This window comes from Lycorma delicatula, chromosome 12 (genome assembly GCF_047948215.1).
Source record: "Lycorma delicatula isolate Av1 chromosome 12, ASM4794821v1, whole genome shotgun sequence".
NCBI lineage: Eukaryota > Metazoa > Arthropoda > Insecta > Hemiptera > Fulgoridae > Lycorma > Lycorma delicatula.
This window is the reverse complement of record NC_134466.1, coordinates 5295178-5318985: the sequence shown is the minus strand read 5'-3', so window position 1 is coordinate 5318985 and position 23808 is coordinate 5295178. Positions and strand designations below refer to the sequence as shown.

The window sequence follows — 23808 nt, the reverse complement described above, 5'->3', positions numbered from 1 at the left end:
GTTAAAACAGCACGCAGTGATCGAATTTTTTACAGCAGAAAATGTGAATCCTACGAATATTTTTCATCGTTTAAAAACGATTTACAGTAGTGAAACTGTTGATATGAGTACTATGAACAGGTGGCCTTTGAAATTTCACAAATGTGAAACCGGTAAAACGACAATTGGGGATGCACCTCGCAGCAGACGACCGGTTTCTGTGACTGACGAGAAACATCGAAAGGAGGTGGACGATTTGCTTCAAACTGACTGGCGAATCACCCGGCAATGCATTCCTATTCAGTTAGGCATATCTAAAGAACGAATGGGCCATATTCTTGAGCGATTGGGTTACCGTAAAATATTTCCACGATGGGTATTTCGCAAACTCTTTCTATATTTTCTCGTTTGATTAACTTTGTCAGATTTTTTAAATTGAAACCATCAAATGTATGCCTTAATTAAACTACAATGGCTTCAGTTTACCCGATTGATTTACCAGAAATCAAGGTTAAATATTTTACAAGCTATAACTCAAAAACTAATTCTTTATTAATGCAAGTTTATATGAACTTTATTCTTAATCTTTTTTTGTAGAAATTGTTCTGAGATTCTTTTACTTTCCCGTCTAGCGTTATAGCTGTAGAAGGGAAACTATACTAATCGGTCCAATTTGGACATAAGCGGTTTTCACTGGAACTTGACGTTTTTACACCTAAGGAACACAAAAATCTGGATGGAAATTTTCTGGATATTCATATGTTTGTGTATGTGTTCAGTGTCACACTCTTAAATCACCTTTCTACCTCCAGAACTACTGGACCGATTTTGACCAATATTGGTCAAGATTATTTCTGTACATGGGGAATTGATGCCATTAATTTTCAACTTAAACGATCAAGGGGGTGAGGCTGTAGAGCAACGTGGACTCAATATCTCGAGAGTTTGCCTAATTAAGGTCTTATTTTTCTTAGGCACATATGTTAACAATTAAAAAATAATATTTATAAAATCGCACCCACATCCCACAAAATGCTCTAAACTAAGTGGGTATAATGCAGCAATAGTACCACCACTGTCGTCACTAATGTAGCACAGACTTGCTAATTTAAGTTGTGTGTATATGCGTTTGTAGGCTGCATGATGGGAAATAACATTTTAAATAAACAAAAAAAATGTTTGGAAATATATCAGCAAATTAAAGTTTATTTATATATAAACAAATGAAATTCAACCTTACCAACAATTAGTCTGCGTTCTCTTTTCAAGCACTTTCAGTCATTCAACCATCCTCAGGAAGTGTTTTTTTTCAATTTGAGATCATTCAAATTAAAATATGTAGAATGTAGATTTATAAAATGTTAAAATCACAATTGGTCGTCGTAGTATAAAGTTAGTCACTTAAAAAACTTAACTAAGGTTTATTTGAACATTTTGTTTGTAGTTCTATTTTATCAATTAAGTTTCTATGTTTTCTAGGATGACTGTACTACCCTTAAAACCATATGAGTTTATAATCCAGTTCACTTTGAAAAACCAACCGCAGTATTATTATTTAATAAATTTAATTTTTTTTGTATGCTTTTATTTTATAGGTAAGAGGATTAGATGTCGATGGTAAAAATGGAGAACCATTATTACAATCAGTATCAATGGAAGTACGTGCCGGTGAAATATTAGCTGTTATGGCAACTCAAGGTATATTAAAAAAAAATTATATTAATTTTTCATTATTATACAGTACAAACATATTTATTACTAAATAAATTTTTTGTGATAATACATAATAATATTTTAGACTGATAACATCAGGAATGGATAAATATGCTATTTCACAGATCAAAAAATGAAATGGCCAATAAAATGCCTGGAGTGATCAAACGAGACAAGAAAAAATTTGATAGAACAGTTTCTAAATATACAATTAATTATTTAAAATTTAATTACATAATATAATATTGTTGAAGATATTAGATATAAAAAATAATTACAAAATCAATCATGATTTAGAAGGCGTTAATGAAAATCGTTTGAGCACATATTTACAATGTACGTGTTGAATGGGGTGTTCAAAATTCAGGGTTTTTAAAGTTTTTTTTTAATTAGTATTATTTAAATATTTACTGACAGAGTAATATTGTTTGTGTAAAAGAAAATCTTTTAATTAATTTTATTTTAAATAAATTTGTGGGACAATCTTTTTTAATGGTTTTGTAATTTATTAAAAATGGCAATGGAAGCATAATAAAATTCTTTCTCATAATCTGAAGAATTGTATTAAGTAGTATGAAAACATTTTTGTTGTCAGTGATTTGGTATGGATGGATATTTTTATTTTTTTACACGACTATGTACATAGGGTAATGTATTTAACTGTTATGTTTGTTTCTTTGTTCCCTTCTCTATCTTCACAGATCCAACTGATTACAACCAAATTTTGGATAGTAACAGGACTTCGGTCTGGAAGTAACATAGATTATCTTAAATTACCTAATCCATAAGGGGTGGGGGGCACTACACTGAGAGACAAAATTAAAAAATTACACTTGTTTTAAATTTTAGTGATGATATTTCATAAAATGATAAAAAAAAAGAAACATTTTTGCGTGTTTGATTTGTTTTAAAAATTCATGGTTTTTGAGATATAAATGAAAAATGCGCTCTGCGAAGGGAAGCAGTGATGCATCGTGTTTAGCACATATATGTGCCATTTATCAATATTCAGATTTCTATTTAAGTAGCATGTTTGTAAGAAAAAAATAGGAAAAATTATTATATCCAGGTAACTGAATGGTAAAGTTATAAAAACAATAAAAAAGCGTTAAAATAAGTTTTAAAAAACAATAATCCTGATCACTAATTGTACACATCTACGTAGAATAATTATGAGAAATGAACAAAAAATAATTAAACAAGTTTTTTCTTTCTTTACCTACAAGCATTTTTGCAGGATACAGTTAGTTAGTCAGCGATGTGAAATTTAATATTATTTCTTCATTTTATGTTGTATTTGGGTGCCTGTGTAGGCTATTCGTATTAGATGGTGACTTTAATGACTTCCACTTAGTTAAGATTAACAGGCACCTAACTACAACATAAAATCTAGAAGTAATATTAGATCTCACATCAGTGACTACCTTACTGTATATTGCCTGTTTGATTAATTTGGTTTAATCAATTTAGGTTTGCGTCCGATGTGTAGAACTATTGAAAATGTCACCACGTCTTATATGTCTATCCCGGGTACAAAGCTGAACGTACCAAAGTAGCTAGAGAGCTTGTGAGGATCAGTTCTGGTTGTGATCTGCAAGTTAACTGGAAAACCGAAAGGAAATAGAACGTAGTTAATCGAACTAGGGCATCGAGCCCTAGTTCGCTGAGATATTCACTGTTAGTTTAAGATGGACGTGTGGAGAATTCTGTGATGGAGCTGCAGTGTGAGGCATTGACCTCACTTCCAAAAATGGACTAGGACAGAGAGAGATAGGAAGTTTTTCCCAAAAGTGGATCAAAACAGAGAGAGATAGGGTGTGTTTTCAGTAAAGGCTTATTAAATTTATGAATCTGTTTATTGATTTTTAAGTAAATCAAGAGGACTTTGAGTGAATTGTAGGACAAAATTGTCGTTGTTGCAATCAACACTTGTTTTCTTGGTATCAAGATAGTATTTTTGGTGTTTAAAGACTTAATCAACTAATGATCCGAATGCATAGTCTAATTAAAGTTAGATATAGGATGAGTTTTGTGTGCAACTTTCTGTGTTAGAGGAAGATGCAGGGATCGTAAATTCATGAATCGGTTTATTTGGTAGTCGAGGACTATAAGTTACGGTAGGTGGTTGTGGTTGGAACAGGCAATATGAAGGCGATAGTAAGTTTTGTAAATATACTGATGGAAAGTCTACCAAGGCATTTACATTGGTGGCATCCTGACAGAGGCCAGACTGATAACTGTGTTGTATTATCAAGTTTAGGTGGTCTAAAAGATGATCTCCAGTAAAGACCATCAGGGCTACGTATGAAGGGGTTGGTGCAGCTTCCAGGATTGTCACAAATTGGGTGTTTTCCCTACACGAATTGGGATTTATTCAGAAAAAATGCCTGTAAGAAAAGAAAGAAAAACTTTTTAAATTATTTTTTGTTCATTTCTTGTAATTATTCTAGGTTCATGTGTACAATTAGTAGTTGGATTTTTTGTTTTTTAAGTTATTTTATTTTATTATTAATAAATGAATCTTTTTAATAGCAAAGATTACACATTCATAAATGTAAACATGTTTAATTTTCTAAATATCGGTTACATTATTCTTATTTATGGGTGGAAAATAATGATCTGAAGCTCATTTGGTATCTTGAAAACTCTTTCTGACTGAGCCTTAATAGATATCATATAATTCAGGTTGGAATATACATAGAAATAATATTTTATTGTTAAAAAGGAAACTGCCTAATTGACAAACATTTTAAATAAAAAAATGGCAGATTCCCAAATTTATAATTTAAATTCCTATCTGTTGTGTTGATTAAAACAGATTCATTCTTAAACTTTTATTATAACAAGTTATACGGTTGATGCAAATCAACCAAAAAAACAGACAAGTTGAGATAAAAACAGCTATCTGAAGGAAAAACTGTTTTGCTGTAGTATTTTTTGTGGAACATAAAGATAACTTGAAAATAAAAAATATTTTTGCAATTTGTAGACATAGCTATGATTGTATACAAGTTTATACAAGTTGTGGGACATTTTAATTGTCCTACCTTTAGAGTCTCAAAATTTTGTTCACTAGAAAAGTTACAAAGAGATTTAAGAGTGAAACTTTTCCTTGATTTTTGAATGTACTATTAAATATGCCCAATCAACATGTTTGAAATCTTCACCATTTTATCAATATGGTGGCCAAATTTTTTTTTCTAAATAAAAAACCCAAAATTTTAAACATTTTCAGATAGAACATATAATTTTTGAGTATTTTCAGTTAAATGCAACCATTCAGGAGCTACAATTGTACCTATTAACAATGTCTACCTCTTAAGATGAACCTAATCCCAGAGTTTTTAATTTTAATCTTTTGTTATTGTTTCAATGGAAATGTTTTGTTATAATATTTCATTTTTTATATTAACTTTCAATTAAACCTGTACACTTTTTTGTCTTAACAGTTTTACAAACATTTTAAATTAGTAGCCAGATCTTGAAAGATCTGGCTACTAATTTAATTTAATTTGGCTACTAATAATGTGATTTAGTATTCATACTAAATCACATTATTCTAATAAATGAATGAAATTTGATAAAATGTTCATGTTTTATTTCAATTTATGAAAATAAATTATTAATTTAATGAAATTGACAAATTATTTTTTATTTTAATATAGGAAAACATATATTATTACTTTAAACAACAATAAAAAAAATATATATATTTTCTCATATATAAAGCTGATAGTTTGTTTGTTTCTTTGTTCTCACATCATGAGAGAACCAACTGATTGATTACTTTCAAATTTGTAGGATACATTTGTGTTATCCGAGGGAAGGTTTTAAGCCATTATACGTTTTTATAAAGCTTGAATATTTTAATTGTTATTTGTTAGTATTATTCTCACAATTGAAAGGGTATCAAACACTGCAGGGGTCCAGGAGGCAAAGCCCTCTGGTTAGACGGGAATGGTAAGTGATGTTAGCTCTGTGAGGGTTCAGATGTGGTGGGGGGGGGGGTTACGCTGATGGTAAAAGTGAGCAAAGCAAGGTCTGCAGCCATGGGGTAGGTTCTGTGGCCCTAGGAGGCCCTGAGGATTGCTCCAAGGTTTGCCTGGGCCTACTGGGGTCCAAGAGGTCCCATTCCCTGGCTAGATGGTTGGGTGAATGAAGTGAGCAATGACTGCGTAGCATTTTTTTTTACGTTTATGAAAAATAAATATTAATTTAAAAAAAAAATTATTAGCAAATAGTTTTTTTTACACAATTAAAATTTACAACCAACTGTGAAAATCTAGGCACGTTTCACCTTTAGAAAAAATGTGTTCTATGATGTTTAATATATTGTTATAAATACAAATGGAAATGAGGTGTAGTTCCTGAATGGTTACGTTTAGGGAAAAATGTCTTATGTGTTGTGAACTGAAAATATTGTAAAAATTGGTGATATATACTTAAAAAAAAAAAAAATGATAAAAGGGCAGAGATTTCAAGCATGCCAATATTGGTATAATTAATGTATAAAAAGTTGAGGAAAGATACTCCATTTAAAGTTCTTTGTAGCTTTTCTTGTTTAAAAGATCCTAATGTTAACAGACTTAAAATGGATGCTTTTTGTACAATATGTTGATAGTTTTTGTTATTAAAATTTACATAGTTCATCTCCAGTGAAAATCATGTTATAATAGAATACCAAAATAAAATTCAATATTTTGGTATCTGTTATAAATATGATTATATCAGTCCATCAGAAGATTTTTTTTTGAGTTCTGCCGGCCTTATGAATTTATTAATGTGAATTACTGAAAATGGGCATCTAGTTAAATTATTTTATAGTTTACAGGTAGCTGTTTAATTTTTAAAGTAAAAAAAAAATTTGGTACATATATCTGTAGCTAGCCTACACAAAATTTTTAATTAATGTAGTGATTCAGTTTTGGATAAAAATATCCTTAATTTTTTAAAGGATTATGAGTAGGATTTAAACCCATTAACTGGAGGAGCCTTAAGACTTCCCTGGATGTCATCATCTTCTCTTGTATGTTTACATCATCCGTTTTCTTTATCTTTCATCCTTTCTACTGTATTTTTAGTTCTGAGGATGTAGATTTCAACATTTTAAGTTAAAAAAATCTGTCGATAGAGTCTTGATTTACTTTATGGAGAAGCTTCCTGTGGCCAGATCCAAGGATTCTATATTTTCAAATGAATATACAATTATCCTAATAAATTGGGCAAAGCTAGGGTTTGCAATCCCTTCTTGGATGGACATTGGATTGTTATCTAGTTTCATTACGTTAAAAATAATAGTCTGATAATTTAACAAATATTCTTAAAAAATAAATGATTTTGCGGTAATAAAATACTATGTAAATCTATATGTTTATATTTATAAATAAAAATTCAATATTATTCTTTATTTTTTGTTTTTATATTTCATTTTTTGTTTAGTCGATGAAGGTCGTGCAGTTTTAGATGTATTAGCTGGTGAAAGAAAAGCTAGAACTATACATACAGTATTAAACGGCCAAAGTGTTAGCCAGAGAGTACTAAAAAAGCGTTTAGCTTATGTACACTGTGATGCAATATTAGCTGATAGTCTTAGTGTTGCACAAACTCTTATGTATTATTCGAGGTTAAGACGACCACCTCGTGGTCCAACAAAAGTTTCTACTAATGAACAGGTAGGTGTGTTTTTTTAAAGTAATTTTTGATATACAGAATGTAATAAAAAAATTATGTGTGACTTCATTTTTAGATTCTTTGTATTAAATTGAACAAAATATTTCTATGAAAAATTAGTAATTTCTCCTTAATCCACCAAATTAATTAATTTCTCTTTCTATTTGCTATTTTGACAAAATTTATCTCAGTATTGGATTGAGGAATCATTATCATACCTGGTACATTTGTTTACAGATACATTTTCTAATAAATAAAAAAAGCTGATAACTGTGGGTTGTTTCTGATGCATAGCTTACTAACACAACTTAATTTAAAATATCTGTCATTTTATTTAGATATATTATTTTTTCGTTCATTTAATTCAATTATTTTAATTAAAGCACACATGCACACCATATTTAATTCGCGCAGGTGTGGTGGTAGTAGCGATGACGGTCGGCACTAATTAAACTAATGTAATTTCACAACTTTGTTATAACAAATGTTTGTTTGGCAGAGTGGTGTAGCCATGAGGCTGAAATCACCAGGTACCAATTCAACCGGCTGATTGAGTTTGAGACTCAGCCAGACTGAGTTATTTTCTTACACTTTATATATTATCCATTTATTTAATTCTACCGCTCACCTGTGACACCACAACATAGAAGACAGGAATTTTTTGGGGTAGGGGTACAATTTTGTAAAAATGTTTTTTTAAATATTGTTATTTTTTGTTAATAAATGTGCATAAGAAAAATATGACCTTAATTAGGCAAAATCTTGAGATACTGAGAGTGACCTTGCTCTATAGCCTCACGCTCGATCTTTTTAAGTTGAAAATTTAATGGCATCAGTACCTCATATATAGAAGTAATCTGAAGAAGTTTGGTCAAAATTGGTCCAGTAGTTCTGGAGATATAAGGTGATTTAGAGGCCAACACCGAACACACATACATACGAACATTAACACCCAAAAAATTTCCATCTGGTTTTTTGGGTTCCTTAGGTGTCAAAATGTCATGATCTTGTGAAAACCACATATTCCCAAACTGGACCGTTTACAGTACTTTCCCTTTTAGACCTAAAGCTGTGCTATAAAAGTGACACAAAAGTGATATAAAAGTAAAGCTGTGCATGGAAAAGTGACATTAAGGTGTGAATTTATTCACAAATTTCAAAATGACAGTATCATAAATTTTTTAATTTTTTATAATGCGATGATTAGTTTTATCAAATACATTTATTACCTAAAATTTGAACCTTTCATTATTATCAAAATGATACCTTATTTCTGAACTTCAGTTAACAACAACCAAATTATTACTGAAAATTCATCGTATAACTTTCAATTTGATCTCATCAATTCCTACCAGTGTTTGGACGATTACTTTCCTGAAAGGCAGATTGATCATGCAGGACCTGCAAGACCACCTGATCTAAATGCAATTAGTTTTCTAACTTTTGAATGCACATAAAAAGTATGTTTTATATACTGGTTAATGTTAAAGATCTTCAGCAAAGAACTGAAGAAATTTTATAAAATATCAGAGCAACATCGAGGGTTTTTGAAATTTTGAGACAATCGTTAAATTGTTAGCTGTTACAGTATATTATCATCAATGGAGGCCAATTCAAACATTTGCTCTAACAATATTGAAAGTAAAACTCATATCTAATGTTAGCCCATCAGACTGGACTGGTCTAGTGGTTAACTCATCATCACAAATCAATTGTTTAACAGCCAGTTTTCAATTTTTAAAGTAGGTTTTGAGGTTCAAATCCTAGTAAAAGTTAGTTGCTTTTATATGGATTTGAATTACTAGACAGTGGTGTACTTTGGTAGTTGGAGTTCAATTAATCAAACGTCTCAGGAATGGTTGGTCTGAGTATGTATAAGACTACATCTCCTCCTTATTTACATATCATCTTGTTCTCGTTGGGCCGTGAAAGGATTGCTTATTGTTCACTAGTTGAACAGATTGCAACGTACATGTTAGGGAAATTAAATAAAAATATCCAATATTGATGTGCATCTAACAACAAAACAAACCTTTTATTTTGTTAAGTATATAATACAATATATTTTCATATCAGTAATGGATTATAATATGCTACATCAATGATAAAATAAAGAAACTGCTACCACATTTGTCTAGATGGTTCAAGGGAAATCATAATAATACATTGATCAGAGTAGCATCCTAAAATATACTAATAATCCCAAAAACATATTAATAAAAAATAGGAGAAATTATATTAACTGTTTTGAAAAGTTATTTAATTGTTTTGATATCTTATTTACATTCTGTATATATTATTTATTTATAGATAGTATTAACTGTATAATTATATTTTATGAAAACAACTCTATGTTACTTTAATTTTTTTTTTTTAATATCCTACATTTCTTTGAAACTATAGAATTTGGATTACAGAGAAAAATTATTAAACAATTTTTTCTAATAAATTACTTATCAAGTTTTATGTTTGAAAATATAATTAAGGCTAGTTTAGATACAGCATAATCAAATTTTTAAACGTTTATTGTAATTATTTCACTTTTTGTTTTACCCGCTTATCTAGTTGTACTTTATAGCTATATAATGAAAAGTATGCTGATCGGGTTAAATTTTCCTTTCCCAGCACAGTTTTTACAGGTCTTGACTTTTCATGAGCTTCTCTCAACAAAAAAATAATAATATTAGTATTAAAAAATTATAGGTGTTGTACTTGTCGTTTTGTCCAAAGACAGGTGCCTGTCTTTTTGTCCAATATTGAATATATTGACTTAAATTTGGCACAAAGATTTCTGTATGAGAGCCATTGATATCATTTAATTTTGATGAAAATCTGTCTTGGGAGAGAAGAATGGATATGGACTTTATGTATCCATTGCTCAAAGGATAAATAAATTTTTTTACATAATTTAATTCCCCTTAGGTAGCTAAATTACTTTTGGATTGTGTTTGGTCTTCTTATTCAAATCTTCATAAAGGGATTTGAGAGCAAAAATATCCTTTTTTTTATTTTTTGAAAGTTCAGGACTAAAACTAAGATTCTTTTAGTAATTAGATGATTCCTTTTCACTTTGGTTATGTATTTGGAGAATTTCATTCAAGGTATGAAATGTTAATAGTGATTCTCAACCTATTTAGCTCTACGACTCGCAAAAAGTAAAAAAAAATATATATATAATAAATATTTTACAAACCCCCAACTCTAACCCAGTTAAAACTATTTAGCTGTATTGATAGCAACAGGTATGAAGATGCTTGTATGAAGTGACAAATATAACCGATTTACATGTTCCAACTTGATGTGTACTTGTTCCTTGTAATTGAGTCTGCTTACATAATATTCACTGTGAGAGTCATGTTTGAACATAACAAAATTCAGTTGGTAGCGTATATCCTGGAAGATAAAATTGATCTCTCAAAGAGATGGATACTGAATCCATTTAGTAAAAAAATTATTGCAGCTGATAAGTTACTGATTGAGATTCCCCACCGGCTAATCGAAATGTTTGCCAATAAAACATTGAAATTAAAAGATTGCCTTGTACCAAGCATGGAATGGATGCACTGCTTCCTTCATAGACATGCTGCAAACAATATATCAGAAAATCTCAAAGAAATTCTTTGTAAAGCTGTAAAAATTGTTTATTTTATTAAAAGTTAAATATTATTATATAACAGTTTAGGCAGTTTGTCTACGCGATGAAATGGGTGAAAAGAAAAAAAATCTCTTCTTTTCTATACCAAAGTCAGATGATTGTAGCAGGGGAAAATGTTCATCCAGTTATTTGAATTGTGAGATGAATTAATAATATTTTTCCAGGATAAACAAACACCATTCTCAACATGTTAACAGAATAATAACTATATATTGTTGTTGACTTACTTAGCTGAAGTATTTTCACATTTAATTGACTTGAACATGAATTTAGAAGGATGTGATAAAAACATTTTATTAATGACAAAGTTCATGCTTTCATTAAGAAGCTTGAGTTTTAGATTATTTGCCTTCGAAGCAAAAATTTTGATATGATTCCACTCACTTCTGATTATATCAAAAAAGAATTGTGTGAAGAAGGTACTATTATTCGCCACAGTTTGGGTAGTATGAAGATACATTTGAGCTAAAAATTCAGTCGGCAATGTATTTTCTAGAAGATAAAGATAATTTTCCAAAGAGATGGGGCTTGATCCAATTAGTGAAAATATTGTTGCAACTGCTAAGTTACCAACTGAGATTCTTCAAAATGTCTGTTGATAAAACGTTACAACTACAATTCACATCTGAAGATTCTGATATGTTTTGGCCTCGGAGGTATGTCAAAACGAATAGATATGTTGAAGTGAATATGGTAATTTAGTCACATAACCATTGAAATTAATTCCATTATTAATTCCTTTTGCTCTGTGATTCGAGTCTTAGCTCGAATTGAGTTGTCTTAGCTCTGTGAAGCGAGTTTTTGTTTATGGTTATGCCAAAAATTAAATATAGGAACTAAATGCAGTTTATCATTTGAAAACAATTTGTTTTTGTGTGTTTCATATATATCCACATAAAGAGAAACTAAATGTTAAATTATTTATTGTTATTGTTGTGTTTTGTTAGTGTCTTTGTTGAGTTTTATTGCTCATTGTGTGTCGAACTCATTTTTACTTTTCAGATAGGTAGAGTTCAGTTCCTTGTTAGAAAGTCATTCAGTCTTGTTTGAGACTTGGCTAGATGTGTTTTTTTTGGAATTTACGTTAGTTAGTAGTACACTGAAGGGAATGTTGCTTGTGGGATTCGCATCGGTGGCATGCTGGCTGAGATTGAAAGATGTCATTGCCGAGGTACTAAAATGACCTCTGGTAAAGCCCATAAGGCCTAGATATGGAGAAGGTGGCATGGTGACCGAAACAATCACTTGGAGGCTGTCTTTCCCTATGTAGTCAGGATATACAGAGAAACTTTAAAATGAAAAACGCCATCATTTCATTTATTTATTTTCTTTACATGTGTAGTTATGAATTTAAGTAAAATGTTTATAATAAATGATTTTTTCCTCATAAAATAATTTCATTATTGTTTACATGTTGATTTGTAGGCTACTTTCACGACCCCCCTTTCATATCACTGCGACCCAAAGGTAAAATTACATTTTTTGTAATTCTTTACTTGCATACATAAATAGTGTATTTTATAAACTAAAATAGAGTTAAAATAAGCTATTTTAACTCTTATAGTCTTTTTCTTTTTTCTGTTTAGCCTCCAGTAACTACCGTTTAGATAATACTTCAGAGGATGAATGAGGATGATATGTATGAGTGTAAATGAAGTGTAGTCTTGTACATTCTCAGTTCAACCATTCCTGAGATGTGAGGTTAATTGAAACCCAACCACCAAAGAACACCGGTATCCATGATCTAGTATTCAAATCTGTGTAAAAATAACTGTCTTTACTAGGACTTGAACGCTGGAACTGTCGACTTCCAAATCAGCTGATTTGGGAAGATGCGTTCACTACTAGACCAACCTGGTGGGTTAACTCTTGTAGTCTAGTACATTACTAAGTTGCTTAATTTTCACACCAAAGCCAGGAAAGTTATGAAACTCTACTGGATTTTTTCAATAAGATACAGGAAGGATGTGAGTAAATCGATCGTTAATAATAATTGATAGAAGTTTTAATTTACAAATCGTTCAATTACTTGTGGTTTAAAAATATTATAAAATATAAAAAAATTCATTCTATTATTACATTAAAAATTATGAATTTGATTAAAATTTTTTTGAATAAACAGGAATTTAAAATAAATTAATATTTTTATTTTATTATTTCAGATGGGACTCTTAGTTGAGGAATTAGGTCTTGCACAAGTTTTAGATACAAAAGTCGCAAGCCTTACACCATCAGAGACTCAACGTTTAAATTTAGCGTGCCATCTTGTAGCTGATCCTGATATCCTAGTATTAGATCGCCCAACTAGTTCTATGGATATATTTGATACATTTTTTCTAGTTGAATTTCTTCGTCAGTGGGCTGGTGGAAGCACGACAGGTCAGTTGAAAATGTTCTTTTTTTAAATAATAGATCATTGCTTGTTTTATATATATAGGATGCTTAAATATGTAGTGAAATGTTATTCGTCATTAAACGTAGTGTGGTATTTACACGTAACATTTGAAAGTTACTTAAAACTTGTGAGTCACAAAATACCTTGATCTTGCACTTTAATCATGGTAACTAATAAGCTTTACACGTATAAGCTCACCGTGTTACATTTTATAATAAAAGCTGGTACTAGAATTTGTTTATATATTAAAAAAGTGTTCTCAGTTTCTCTATTATACAGACACACTGTATATTTCTAACATTTTACAAACTAACTTTTCAACTTATGTGTGTTCGTAAATATATATGTATATGTTAGCAACAGACGAGATGAGAGATGTCTCTCAGTCCTTAGATAATCATCAATATTTTTACTTTCCTGGCATCATAGCTCTAAAGCATTTGTTCTTAAAGTGGGCAATAACGCCCTCTTCTGGGCGCTGAAAGTCTTCAGGGGAGTGGTAGAAGGCCCACAGAGAATTGAGTGCGTTCAGGCAATCTAGGAAGGCGATGAATGATTTTAAAAAAGGCAAAAATGATTTTTTCCTGATATTTCAAACTAAAATTAAATATCTACTATACTACAAAAACTTAAAGGGACATTTACATTTTATGATAAAAAATTATTCTTTTCAAACTACTTTAACTTTGCAACCAAGAGACTTAGAGAGATGAATAAAAAAAAATAAAGCTTTAATATTCTACTTTTTGACAGTATACTTCATATTTCAAAAATCAAATTAAAAAGAAAAAAGATCGGTGAGAAGAAAAGTTTTATAAATTTGATATTTTTTCTTTGAAATTTAATCAAGCGCATTAGGGAAATGAAAACTTTTCAGTAAACTACATTAAAATCATTTAAAAGCTTAAGACTTTAGCATTAATTTTATTTTCTGAATGTCTCTGCAATTTTTCTGAACTGAAATAATCGACTTTAAAGAGAAAAGGCCACTTTTGTCTTTAAAAATAATGTTTAAAAACAGTAATTGTAATTGCTGTTTTTCAGAGTGCTTCTTAAAAGCAGGAGTTGCAATTATTATTTTTAACAGATGGTAAGTTTAAAAATTTTGGGGTGCTAGAAAATTTTTGATTCTCAATGTGGGTGGCGGGCAAAAAAGTTTGAGAATCAAAGCTCTAGAAAGCTATGCTCCAAGAAGGAAAGAATGGGAACAGTCAAAAAATGGGGTATTGGTATTTTTGTATTTCTTGATGTTTCATGACCAAGGGACCCCAAAAAAAATGTTTTTCATACGTATGTACTTATATTTGCGTTTCAAGCATAATGACTTTCAATAGGATAAAATAATTTTGATGAAATTTTGTAATTTGTTGGTAAAATTTTGGGGGTCAATATCTCCAGGAGGGAGGGAAGATAGTTTTTTGGGATCAATTTTTTCAAAATTTTGCCAACATAATCCCAAATTACATTAAGCTCATTATATGTGTACATGCTTATTTATCATTAAAAAAAAAAAATTGTCCCAAAATTCCCCGTTCCTCAAAAATCAAAAAAGCTATCTCATTATTTATTACATATTTTGTATCTAAAATATTTTTTTATTACTTCTTAGACATAACAGTAGAGCAAGTAGCACAAGAAAGTACTTTGAGGATAATATTGGTGGTGGGATTCAAAGTTTAAATATATGAATTTTTAAAACTTTTTTTGATATATTTAAAGTTTTATTAATAATATTACAATAAAATTTTATTATAATTCACCCCTCCCTTCAAAAAATAAATGTTAGATAGCTTTTTATCAGTTGTACAATTTTCAATGGATTTTTTTTTAGTTCTTCCATTTAACATGGTAAACGTAGAAAAATAAAAAAATAACAATTTTTGGAAGTTGAATTTGTAGCTGGGGTAGCATAAAAAAATGAAAACATAAATATTTTAAACTTTTTTTTATTTATTTAAACATATAATTATAATTTTACATATATTTTACGTTACATATATTATAATTTTACAATAAAGCTTCATCATAAATTACCGTCATCCCGGAAAAGAAATCATGGGTAACATTTATCATGAATCATTATTTTTACATTATATAAGAATAAATAACCGATACCAGGAAAGTATTATTACTTTATTATAAATTTTTTTTAATTACTATAAGTCATTCATTAATTTTAATTATTACTAATCACAGTAATGATAATATTGATATTATTATCTCTATAATTTATCTGGGAGGTTCTGTATTCGAATCCTGGTCAGGCTTGATATTTTTTATGTGTTTCAAGTTTATTTATCAAAAAGTAAACTGTAATTGGGCATAAATCTATTGTTGCTTTGTGAATAGATAAATAATAATCACTGCATCTGTGAAGTGGGTTACCGCATTACAAAAAAACGTTATTTTTTATAATTTTAACAAAAGGATGACTTCTTAAATGAACAAACATAATGCAGACTGAAATAACGATATTTCCTAACCTTTTTTATAGTTCAGCATAGTGAACAACAGCATCATTAACTTTGACAAAGAATGAATAGAATAATTATGTTGAAATTTTGTTTGGTAAAATAATTTCAAAATTAATTAATTATATGTAATTTGTAATAATATTAAAATGTTTTGATTTCAGGAGGTTTGGTCGGTAGAGTTGTTATAATGACGATACAACCTCCGACATACGAAATATTTACGATGGTCTCCCGTGTACTGTTGCTATCTGGTGGAAGAATGATGTACTCAGGTCGTAGACGAGATATGTTGCCGTATTTTTCTGCCGCTGATTATCCATGTCCAGCATTTAAAAATCCGTCTGATTATTACTGTTAGTTGATATTTAAGTTGCATTTTATTTTAATTTTGCCGGCCATAAAAATGTTCTTGTTATAATTTTTTTTATTATACTGATAAATTTTTTAATTTGGCTTATTTTGTTTAAATAGAATGTTGGGTGATGAGGAAAATAGATTAGTTTTAGCCTCCTAGGCATTCAAAAATGATTAATGGTCAAAAAACGGCATTATACAAGGGTCATTAAACAGACAAATAACTGTACAGTAAAAATGGTTTATTAAATAAATACAGTTCTTTTGTCTAATTTTTCCATGTAATCCCCACCAACTTGTCCCATCTTTTTACGAGTTTTCTTATTCCCTCAGCGAAGAACTCTTTACCTTGATCTCGAAGCAAGTTTTGTACTTTTTTCTTTACCTCTTCATCATCGTTGAACTTGATGCCATGCAAAGCTTCTTTCATTGAACCAAACAGATAAAAATTTGAAGGGATGGTGAGAACTGTAAGTAGGATGAGGTGGGAGCTCCCAATCCACTTTTCCAATAGTTTCCAGCGTCAGTTGTGTCGTATGAGGTTGAACATTGTCTTAAAGAAGAAGTCTGCCTTTTTCTCGGACATTTCCCTCTTCAACGCGGGCTTGACTTTGTTCTCAATCATGGCCGAACAGTATAAGCTGTTGATAGTGCATTTCTCCTCCAAACAATTATAGAAAACTGAACCGTGGGCACTCCAAAAGATGGTTAACATGACCTTACCAGACGATGGTTGCATTTTGAATTTCTTATGGACAAGCGATTCAGGAAGTTACCAGTGCACTCTTTGATGCTTGGACTTTGGCTCAAAATGACGCATCAAAGTTTCATCAGAAGTTAAAATCCTGTCCAAAAATGCATCACATTTGTTATTGAAATGATTTTTAAGTTTTGTGCAAATGCGAAATTTCTCTGCTTTGTGATGAACGGTAATCTCTCTGGGACCTCACCTTGCACAAGTCTTACAGTAGTTCAGTTTGTTTTGAATGATGGAATGAGTTGTCCCAATACTTACTCGACATTTTTCAGCGATTTGTTCAACCTCTTGAATAAGTGAATCAGTACGAGAATCTAACGTCAAGGTTGACACTGTTACCTAACACTTTTAAACTTTTCCACCTATGCGTAAAAACGCACACAGTTCATGCAAGTTCTGCCGTATTGTTTGTTCATCAGGGAGAACATTTCTGATGGATATGCACTTTCCTAAAGTAAAAATCAGATCACAGAATGCTGTTCTTCAAAACTACTTTCTTCGAGCAGACACACCATTGTAACTAAGACTTCAAAGGTTATAATTATGTAAATATTAATCTAACAGCTGACTAACACTCTTTTCAAGTTTGCCAATTAACACTTACAAAAGTTTCAATTGCCTGTGTTAAGCGTTTCCTTCATTAAAAATGTTTGTCTGTTTAATTATTGAATGACCCTTGTGTCATTGAATTGATGCATAAAAAACATTAAGGTCATTCATTATTAAATATTAACACTGCTTATGTATATTCCCATCTGAAGCTTATCATTTCCTGGAGCTCCTTCAAAAAATCAGATGAATTTTCAAGTTACAGAACTTGTTTTCAAGGGAAACATGTTATAATTATGAGTTTGACATCCAAAAATGTATATTGTGTAGACCAATATTTAAAAAATTATGTTTTACTATAATTTATCTTCATTTAGACATAGTTTTTCTTTTTAAAGAAACATGTGCATATGCATATATCATTAAGGTACATGTATGCATGTGTACTTCTAAATTCTACATACCAATATGTGTTGCCTTTTCAGTTATAATTTATCTAAAGAACAGTAATTGTTTTAAATAATAATTGTCATTTCCCTCTACTACCTGTATTGTTAATATCTTTTAAACTTTGGATCAAAGATTCTTTCCTCAAAACACTCCTCTGAGATCATAGATTTCTTTCTCTTCCTTTAAAACTTTATTACTCTTTCCTTTTATATATTTCTACAATCTGTTAACACTTTCTTCTTTTTCTAATAACGTTTTTCCTTTTATTTTTGTAATACTTTCTAGCTTTTCCTACATATACTTTTCAGTAATAATATTTTTCACTACCACAATCTATCATTCCTTCATCAAATCTTATTTTTAAGAATTTCTATAGTTTCGTGTCTTTATTAGCTTGCATTTTTATATTTTCTATATTAATCGATTGATTCTTAACATATATCATTGATGTTTGTTTCTGCCTACCATTAGCTTTTCAGCTGTCTTCTCTCCTGCCTTAATTTATTTTATATTATATACATATATATAACTTTATGAGAATTCAAATAATTCATCAACATACTGACCACTGTGGCAATTAAACTCAAAAAACAGCTGCTTAACCACCAAACATAGTAAAAGAAAAACCTAAAAAAAACTAATACCAGTAGTGGACTTTCACAGGATCCAGCATCATCAGTCTGTACATACGACTATTAAATAACAAGACTAGTGCTGTTACAGAAGAACTTCGCATGCGCCGGATTCATATGACAGACAGCTGTGTAGTGTGAAGCCTTCTCTTTCAATTGTTGCCACTCCAGTTTCTGTAGACATATTAGTCTGACCGTGGCCTTCATTTGGATAACATGTATTTCTTTTGTTCTGCTGAAAAAATTATAAGTGTTTTATTAGAGCAAAGAATTGTGAAATTTCATATGAAACTTGGAAAAACCGCTACTGAAACTTATTTTTTTTTTTTTTACAAAAAGAATATGGCAGTGAATGTTTATCACTTGCGCAGGTTTTTGAGTGGTTTAAGTGTTTCCAAGGTGGCTGAGAACACTGAAGATGATGTTTATCTGGGTTGCTCTTGTACGTCAAAAACGAATAAAAATACTGGGCCAATCTGAATGTCGGTTAACTATTTGTGCGATTGCTAAAACTGTAAGAATTGACAAAGAATGTGCAAGGCAAACATAACAATTTACATAACAATTTTTAACATGCAAAAATCTAAGGTGAATTGAAACTAATCCTTATTTTCTAAGAAAATGTTATTACTGGTGATATATCTTGGATATTTGGATACGGCCCAGAAACAAAACTTCACACTTCAAACTCACCATCTCATAAAAAAAGCAAAACTGAACAAATCAAAACCACGCTAATTTGTTTTTTCGATAGTAATGGGATTGTCAATAAGGAGTTTTTGCCTACAGGACAGACTGTAAGTCAGTATTTACCGAGAAATTCTTGAAAGACTGCGGAAAAGAGCACATGAGACCACCCATCAAAGACAACTGTATGCTGCATCATGACGATGCACCTTGTCACACTGCATTCTCAATTAATGAATTTTTGGCAAAGAAAAACATTCCTGTAGTTCCTCAACCACCTTATTCACCTGACTTGAGTCCCTATGACTTTTTCCTGTTCTAGACTTTAAAAAACACCTCAAAGGACACAATTTTGGAACAATCGAAAATATTTTTAAAAAATGTAACAAACCATATGAAGGATTCCGGTTTTTTAGTTCCAACACTGCTATGTAGAGTGGGAAAACCGTTGCGTGGATTCCCAAAGGAACTCTTTTGAAGGTGATAGAGTCCATGTATAACTGGATTGTAAATATAAAGCTTTTGTAAACCAGTCTCATTACTTTATTTACGGACCTCATATTTATTTATTTATCAATTAATAAAAACTGATATCTATTTGTGTATTATAATTTCATATTAAAAGAGCGTAATAATTTAAATTAAATTTTGTTTTAGTGGATCTAGTTACTTTGGACGATTTATCAGCTGAAGCAATGCTTGAATCAAGTCAAAGGATAGAACAACTTGCTGAATTATTTAGAAGGCGACAGGAACCACTTTCAGATCCAGGACCACCTCAAGCTTTACCTGGAAAAATAAGAACTGCCAATTTATGTAGCAAAATGATAGCTGTATTTTTGTGAGTAATTTAAAATATTGAAATTTAAAAAACTAGTTTACTGTGCTTATTTATTCTATATTACTTTATGATTTTATATTTAGTTGAAAAATAGTAGAATCTTCTTCAGACTTCTTCACCAATTAGTTTACTTTTGATAAATTAAATTCGTTAAGGAATTTTTGGACTGGCAGAGTAAGTTGATGAACATAACTCCACCCCTTTTGATCTTGTTTCTATCTCGTTATATGTTTTACATGTAATATGTTGTTCTGTAATAATTACTGAATGTCCTATATAATTGCAGTACACGTAAGAAACTTTGCTAAGATCTGAGGAATATAGATAAAAAACTTTTGACAATCTTCATCGATCTGAAATATTTCCAATTCAGATTTTTAATAACTCCATACAAAGTCAAGAGATGGCATTCGTAGTACATCGTTAAAGCCTTTCTCAGTTTCTGCCAAGTGCATACAAATCTCAACCAGTTAAATTTATAATTCTGTGGTTGGCAATCGTTTGAGTCATTTAAGTATTGTTATTTGTAAAAAAATGAAGAATGAAGAATTTCTTGCAAAGGAAATTTTAAAAAGAACTTTTGGAAAGATAAAACTATGCATCCTGAACATCCTGACTCCCGTAGGGGAAGACACCTTTGTGATGATTCTGATCGCCATACTACCCCTTCCATTGCTAGCCCTGAGGACTTTACCAAAGGTTGTCTTTCAGATCCGCTAGACTCGATAACAACATAGTCCTCAATTTAGCCTCTATCAAGATGTAAATACTTAAATACACTGATGTAAATAACTCAGCAGACATTTCAATAAAACCACGCAGGAGATTAAACCAAAGTAAAATAAATATTGTGGTGAGTAAACTCCATCTATTAGAACAGTACACAAGCGATTTAGTTATTTTCAAAGTGATTGCATGAGGGTAAATGACGTTGAATGTTCCAGATGGTTGAAGTTACAGTTGTAGAGACTACTGAAAAAATCTATGATGCAGGATAGAATATTGAAAGCATGTGAGATCGCTAAGGTAATAAAAATCACAAATGAACAAATACATCATATTTTACATGAATATTTACTGTCTGTAAGAATGGTGTTACATTTGCTCACGATTCATCAAAAGCGTGAACATTTCTAAGCACGGTTTGGGACTGGTTTAATAAAATCAAAAAGGATCTTTGTATCATTTGATAATAGTCAATAAATCATCAGACAGCTTGTATATATTTTTGAACAATTTTTATAAAACTATTTTTTTTTTGTATTGGAACAAATGGAATATTCCAATTTTGAACTAATCTTGTATTTTTTTATTTTACTAAAATATATAATTTTTCATCATCTACAGTTGATTTATCATATCAGTTATAAACAGCTGAAAATTTGTAAGGAGGAGGTAATAGAAGAATATTTAAAAGTTTTAAGTATATTATGCGGAGTTTTAAGAGTATATTTGTGTGGAATGAATCAGTTTTTGTAGTACATGCTATAAACGTTCAATATTTTCAGAATTGCAAATACGAGGGATGAACAGAATCACCAGTCCAACCAAAACCTTTTGTGAGAGTTGAATAAATGTAGAAGTTGTCAGAAAAAAATAATTTCTCTGCCATCTTTTCTTTACCTCTGTAAATTTTTTCACATAATTTATGCGTTTTAAACGATTGTCATGTTTTTCAACTAACAACTTTCTATTATCAGCAGTCTTTTTCCACTTAAAACTCATATTTTGTAAAAAAATTTCTTATAGTTCATTGTTAATTCAAAATCGTAATCATTTATATTCTGTTTTCAAAAACCCCAAGTTATTTAACGTTGGTGATTTTTTATGAAGTATATGAAAATTTTACACGTAGTTCCTTATTGCACATCTTTAAAAATCATCAACACTAACTTCTTTCTTTATTCTTTTTCGAGATTTTACTGGAGCAGTGAAACTTTTATTTTCATAAAGTTTATTTTTTCGGTTAAAATTGATATGCCACATAAATCAACAACGTGAGCTTGTGTTTTTGAACATATCGGGATTTTCTTTTGAAATTTTTTTGTAGACGTTCATTATAATATATTTAGTCTGGCTTCTTATATCTACTCCCTGTCCTACAAATAATCTACAATTAGACTTTTTTTAACCTCCAGGACCACCGTTAATTATTACTTCAGAGGATGAGATGAGTAACAAGTAGCGTGTGAAAATGCCATGCCCTGACCGGGATTCGAACGCGGGACCTCTGGATGAAAGGCCGAGACGCTACCACTCGCGCCATACTGGCAGACACAGTTAGATCTTGGTTGAGGCATTACACACCGTAATTCTATACACTATAATTCTAACTGCAAATACACCGACGGCAGAAGTGTATTTTACACTGTGATTTTTTTTTGTTTTCAGTCATTTGACTCTGGTTTGATGCAGCTCTCCAAGATTCCCTATGTAGTACCAGTCGTTTCATTTCGGTATACCCTTACATCCTACATCCCTAACAATTTTTTCCCTGTTTAGCCTTTGGGAACAACCGTCAGGTATTACTTAAGAGGATGATATGTATGAATGTAAATGAACTGTAGTCTTGTACAGTCTCAGGTCGACCATTTCTGAGATGTGTGATTAATTGAAACCCAACCACCAAAGAACACCAGTATCCACGATCTAGTACTCAAATCCGTATAAAAGTAACTGCCTTTACTAGGATTTGAACGTTGGAACTCTCGACTTCGGAATCAGCTGATTTGCAAAGACGCGTTCACCACCAGACCAACTCGGTGGGTCATCCCTAATAATTTGTTTTACGTATTCCAAACGTTGCCTGCCTGCACAATTTTTCCCACCTAAATGTCCCTCCAATATTAAAGCGACTATTCCAGGATGCCATAATATGTGGGCTATAAGTCTGTCTCTAATTTAAATATAATTTTCCAAATGCTTCTTTCTTCATCGATTTGCCGCAACACCTCTTCATTTGTTACTTTATCCACCCATCTTATTTTTAACATTCTCCTACAGCAACGCATTTCAAAAGCTTCTAATCTTTTGTTCTCAGGTACTGCAATCGTCAAAGTTTCACTTTCATATAAAGTTACGCACCAAACATATACTTTCAAAAATGCTTTCCTGACGTTTAAATTGATTTTTGATCTATTCAAATTATATTTCTGAATGAAGGCTCGTTTTGCCTGGTCTATTGGCATTTTATATCGCTCCTGCTTAATCCATCTTTAGTAATTCTACTTTCCAAATTCTTTTAAAAATTCTACTCTCAAAATTCTTCTACTTCCGTAATCTTTTCTCTTCCTATTCTTATATTCAATGGTCCATCTGCATTATTTCTACTATGAAAAGAGTACTTTTCATGTTAGTACTTCTCATTACTTTTACACTGTGATAAGAGTATTGATAAATACTGTTTTATTTAACATAAGACTATACTATTTTATTACAACCAAGCGAAGTACTTAAAACTGGAATGCTACCGATGGTTACCTTCCCCCTCCACAAACACATAAGTTGTTCTACTGCGCATCGTTGTGTTAGATAACTTTGACGCCCCCACATAGGTGTCATAACTCGTGAGCGCGTTATATATAAACTTCCATAATTTTGTTCCTATTAGAAATAATTAAAAAATTCAAAAAGGTACGGATTCATAAAACCC

General features: G+C 30.7%; 1 protein-coding gene across 1 annotated transcript in view; it reads left to right on the top strand.

Annotated features, from left to right (window-relative positions):
* LOC142332828 (ATP-binding cassette sub-family G member 5) overlaps window positions 1-23808 on the top strand; it is a 190267-nt gene that overhangs the window by 142260 nt on the left and 24199 nt on the right. Inside the window, exons 8-12 of the mRNA XM_075379451.1 lie at window positions 1575-1677; window positions 7132-7364; window positions 13180-13396; window positions 16048-16239; window positions 19973-20156. Coding sequence (XP_075235566.1) covers window positions 1575-1677; window positions 7132-7364; window positions 13180-13396; window positions 16048-16239; window positions 19973-20156 — 929 coding nt within the window. The remainder of the gene's footprint in view (window positions 1-1574; window positions 1678-7131; window positions 7365-13179; window positions 13397-16047; window positions 16240-19972; window positions 20157-23808) is intronic.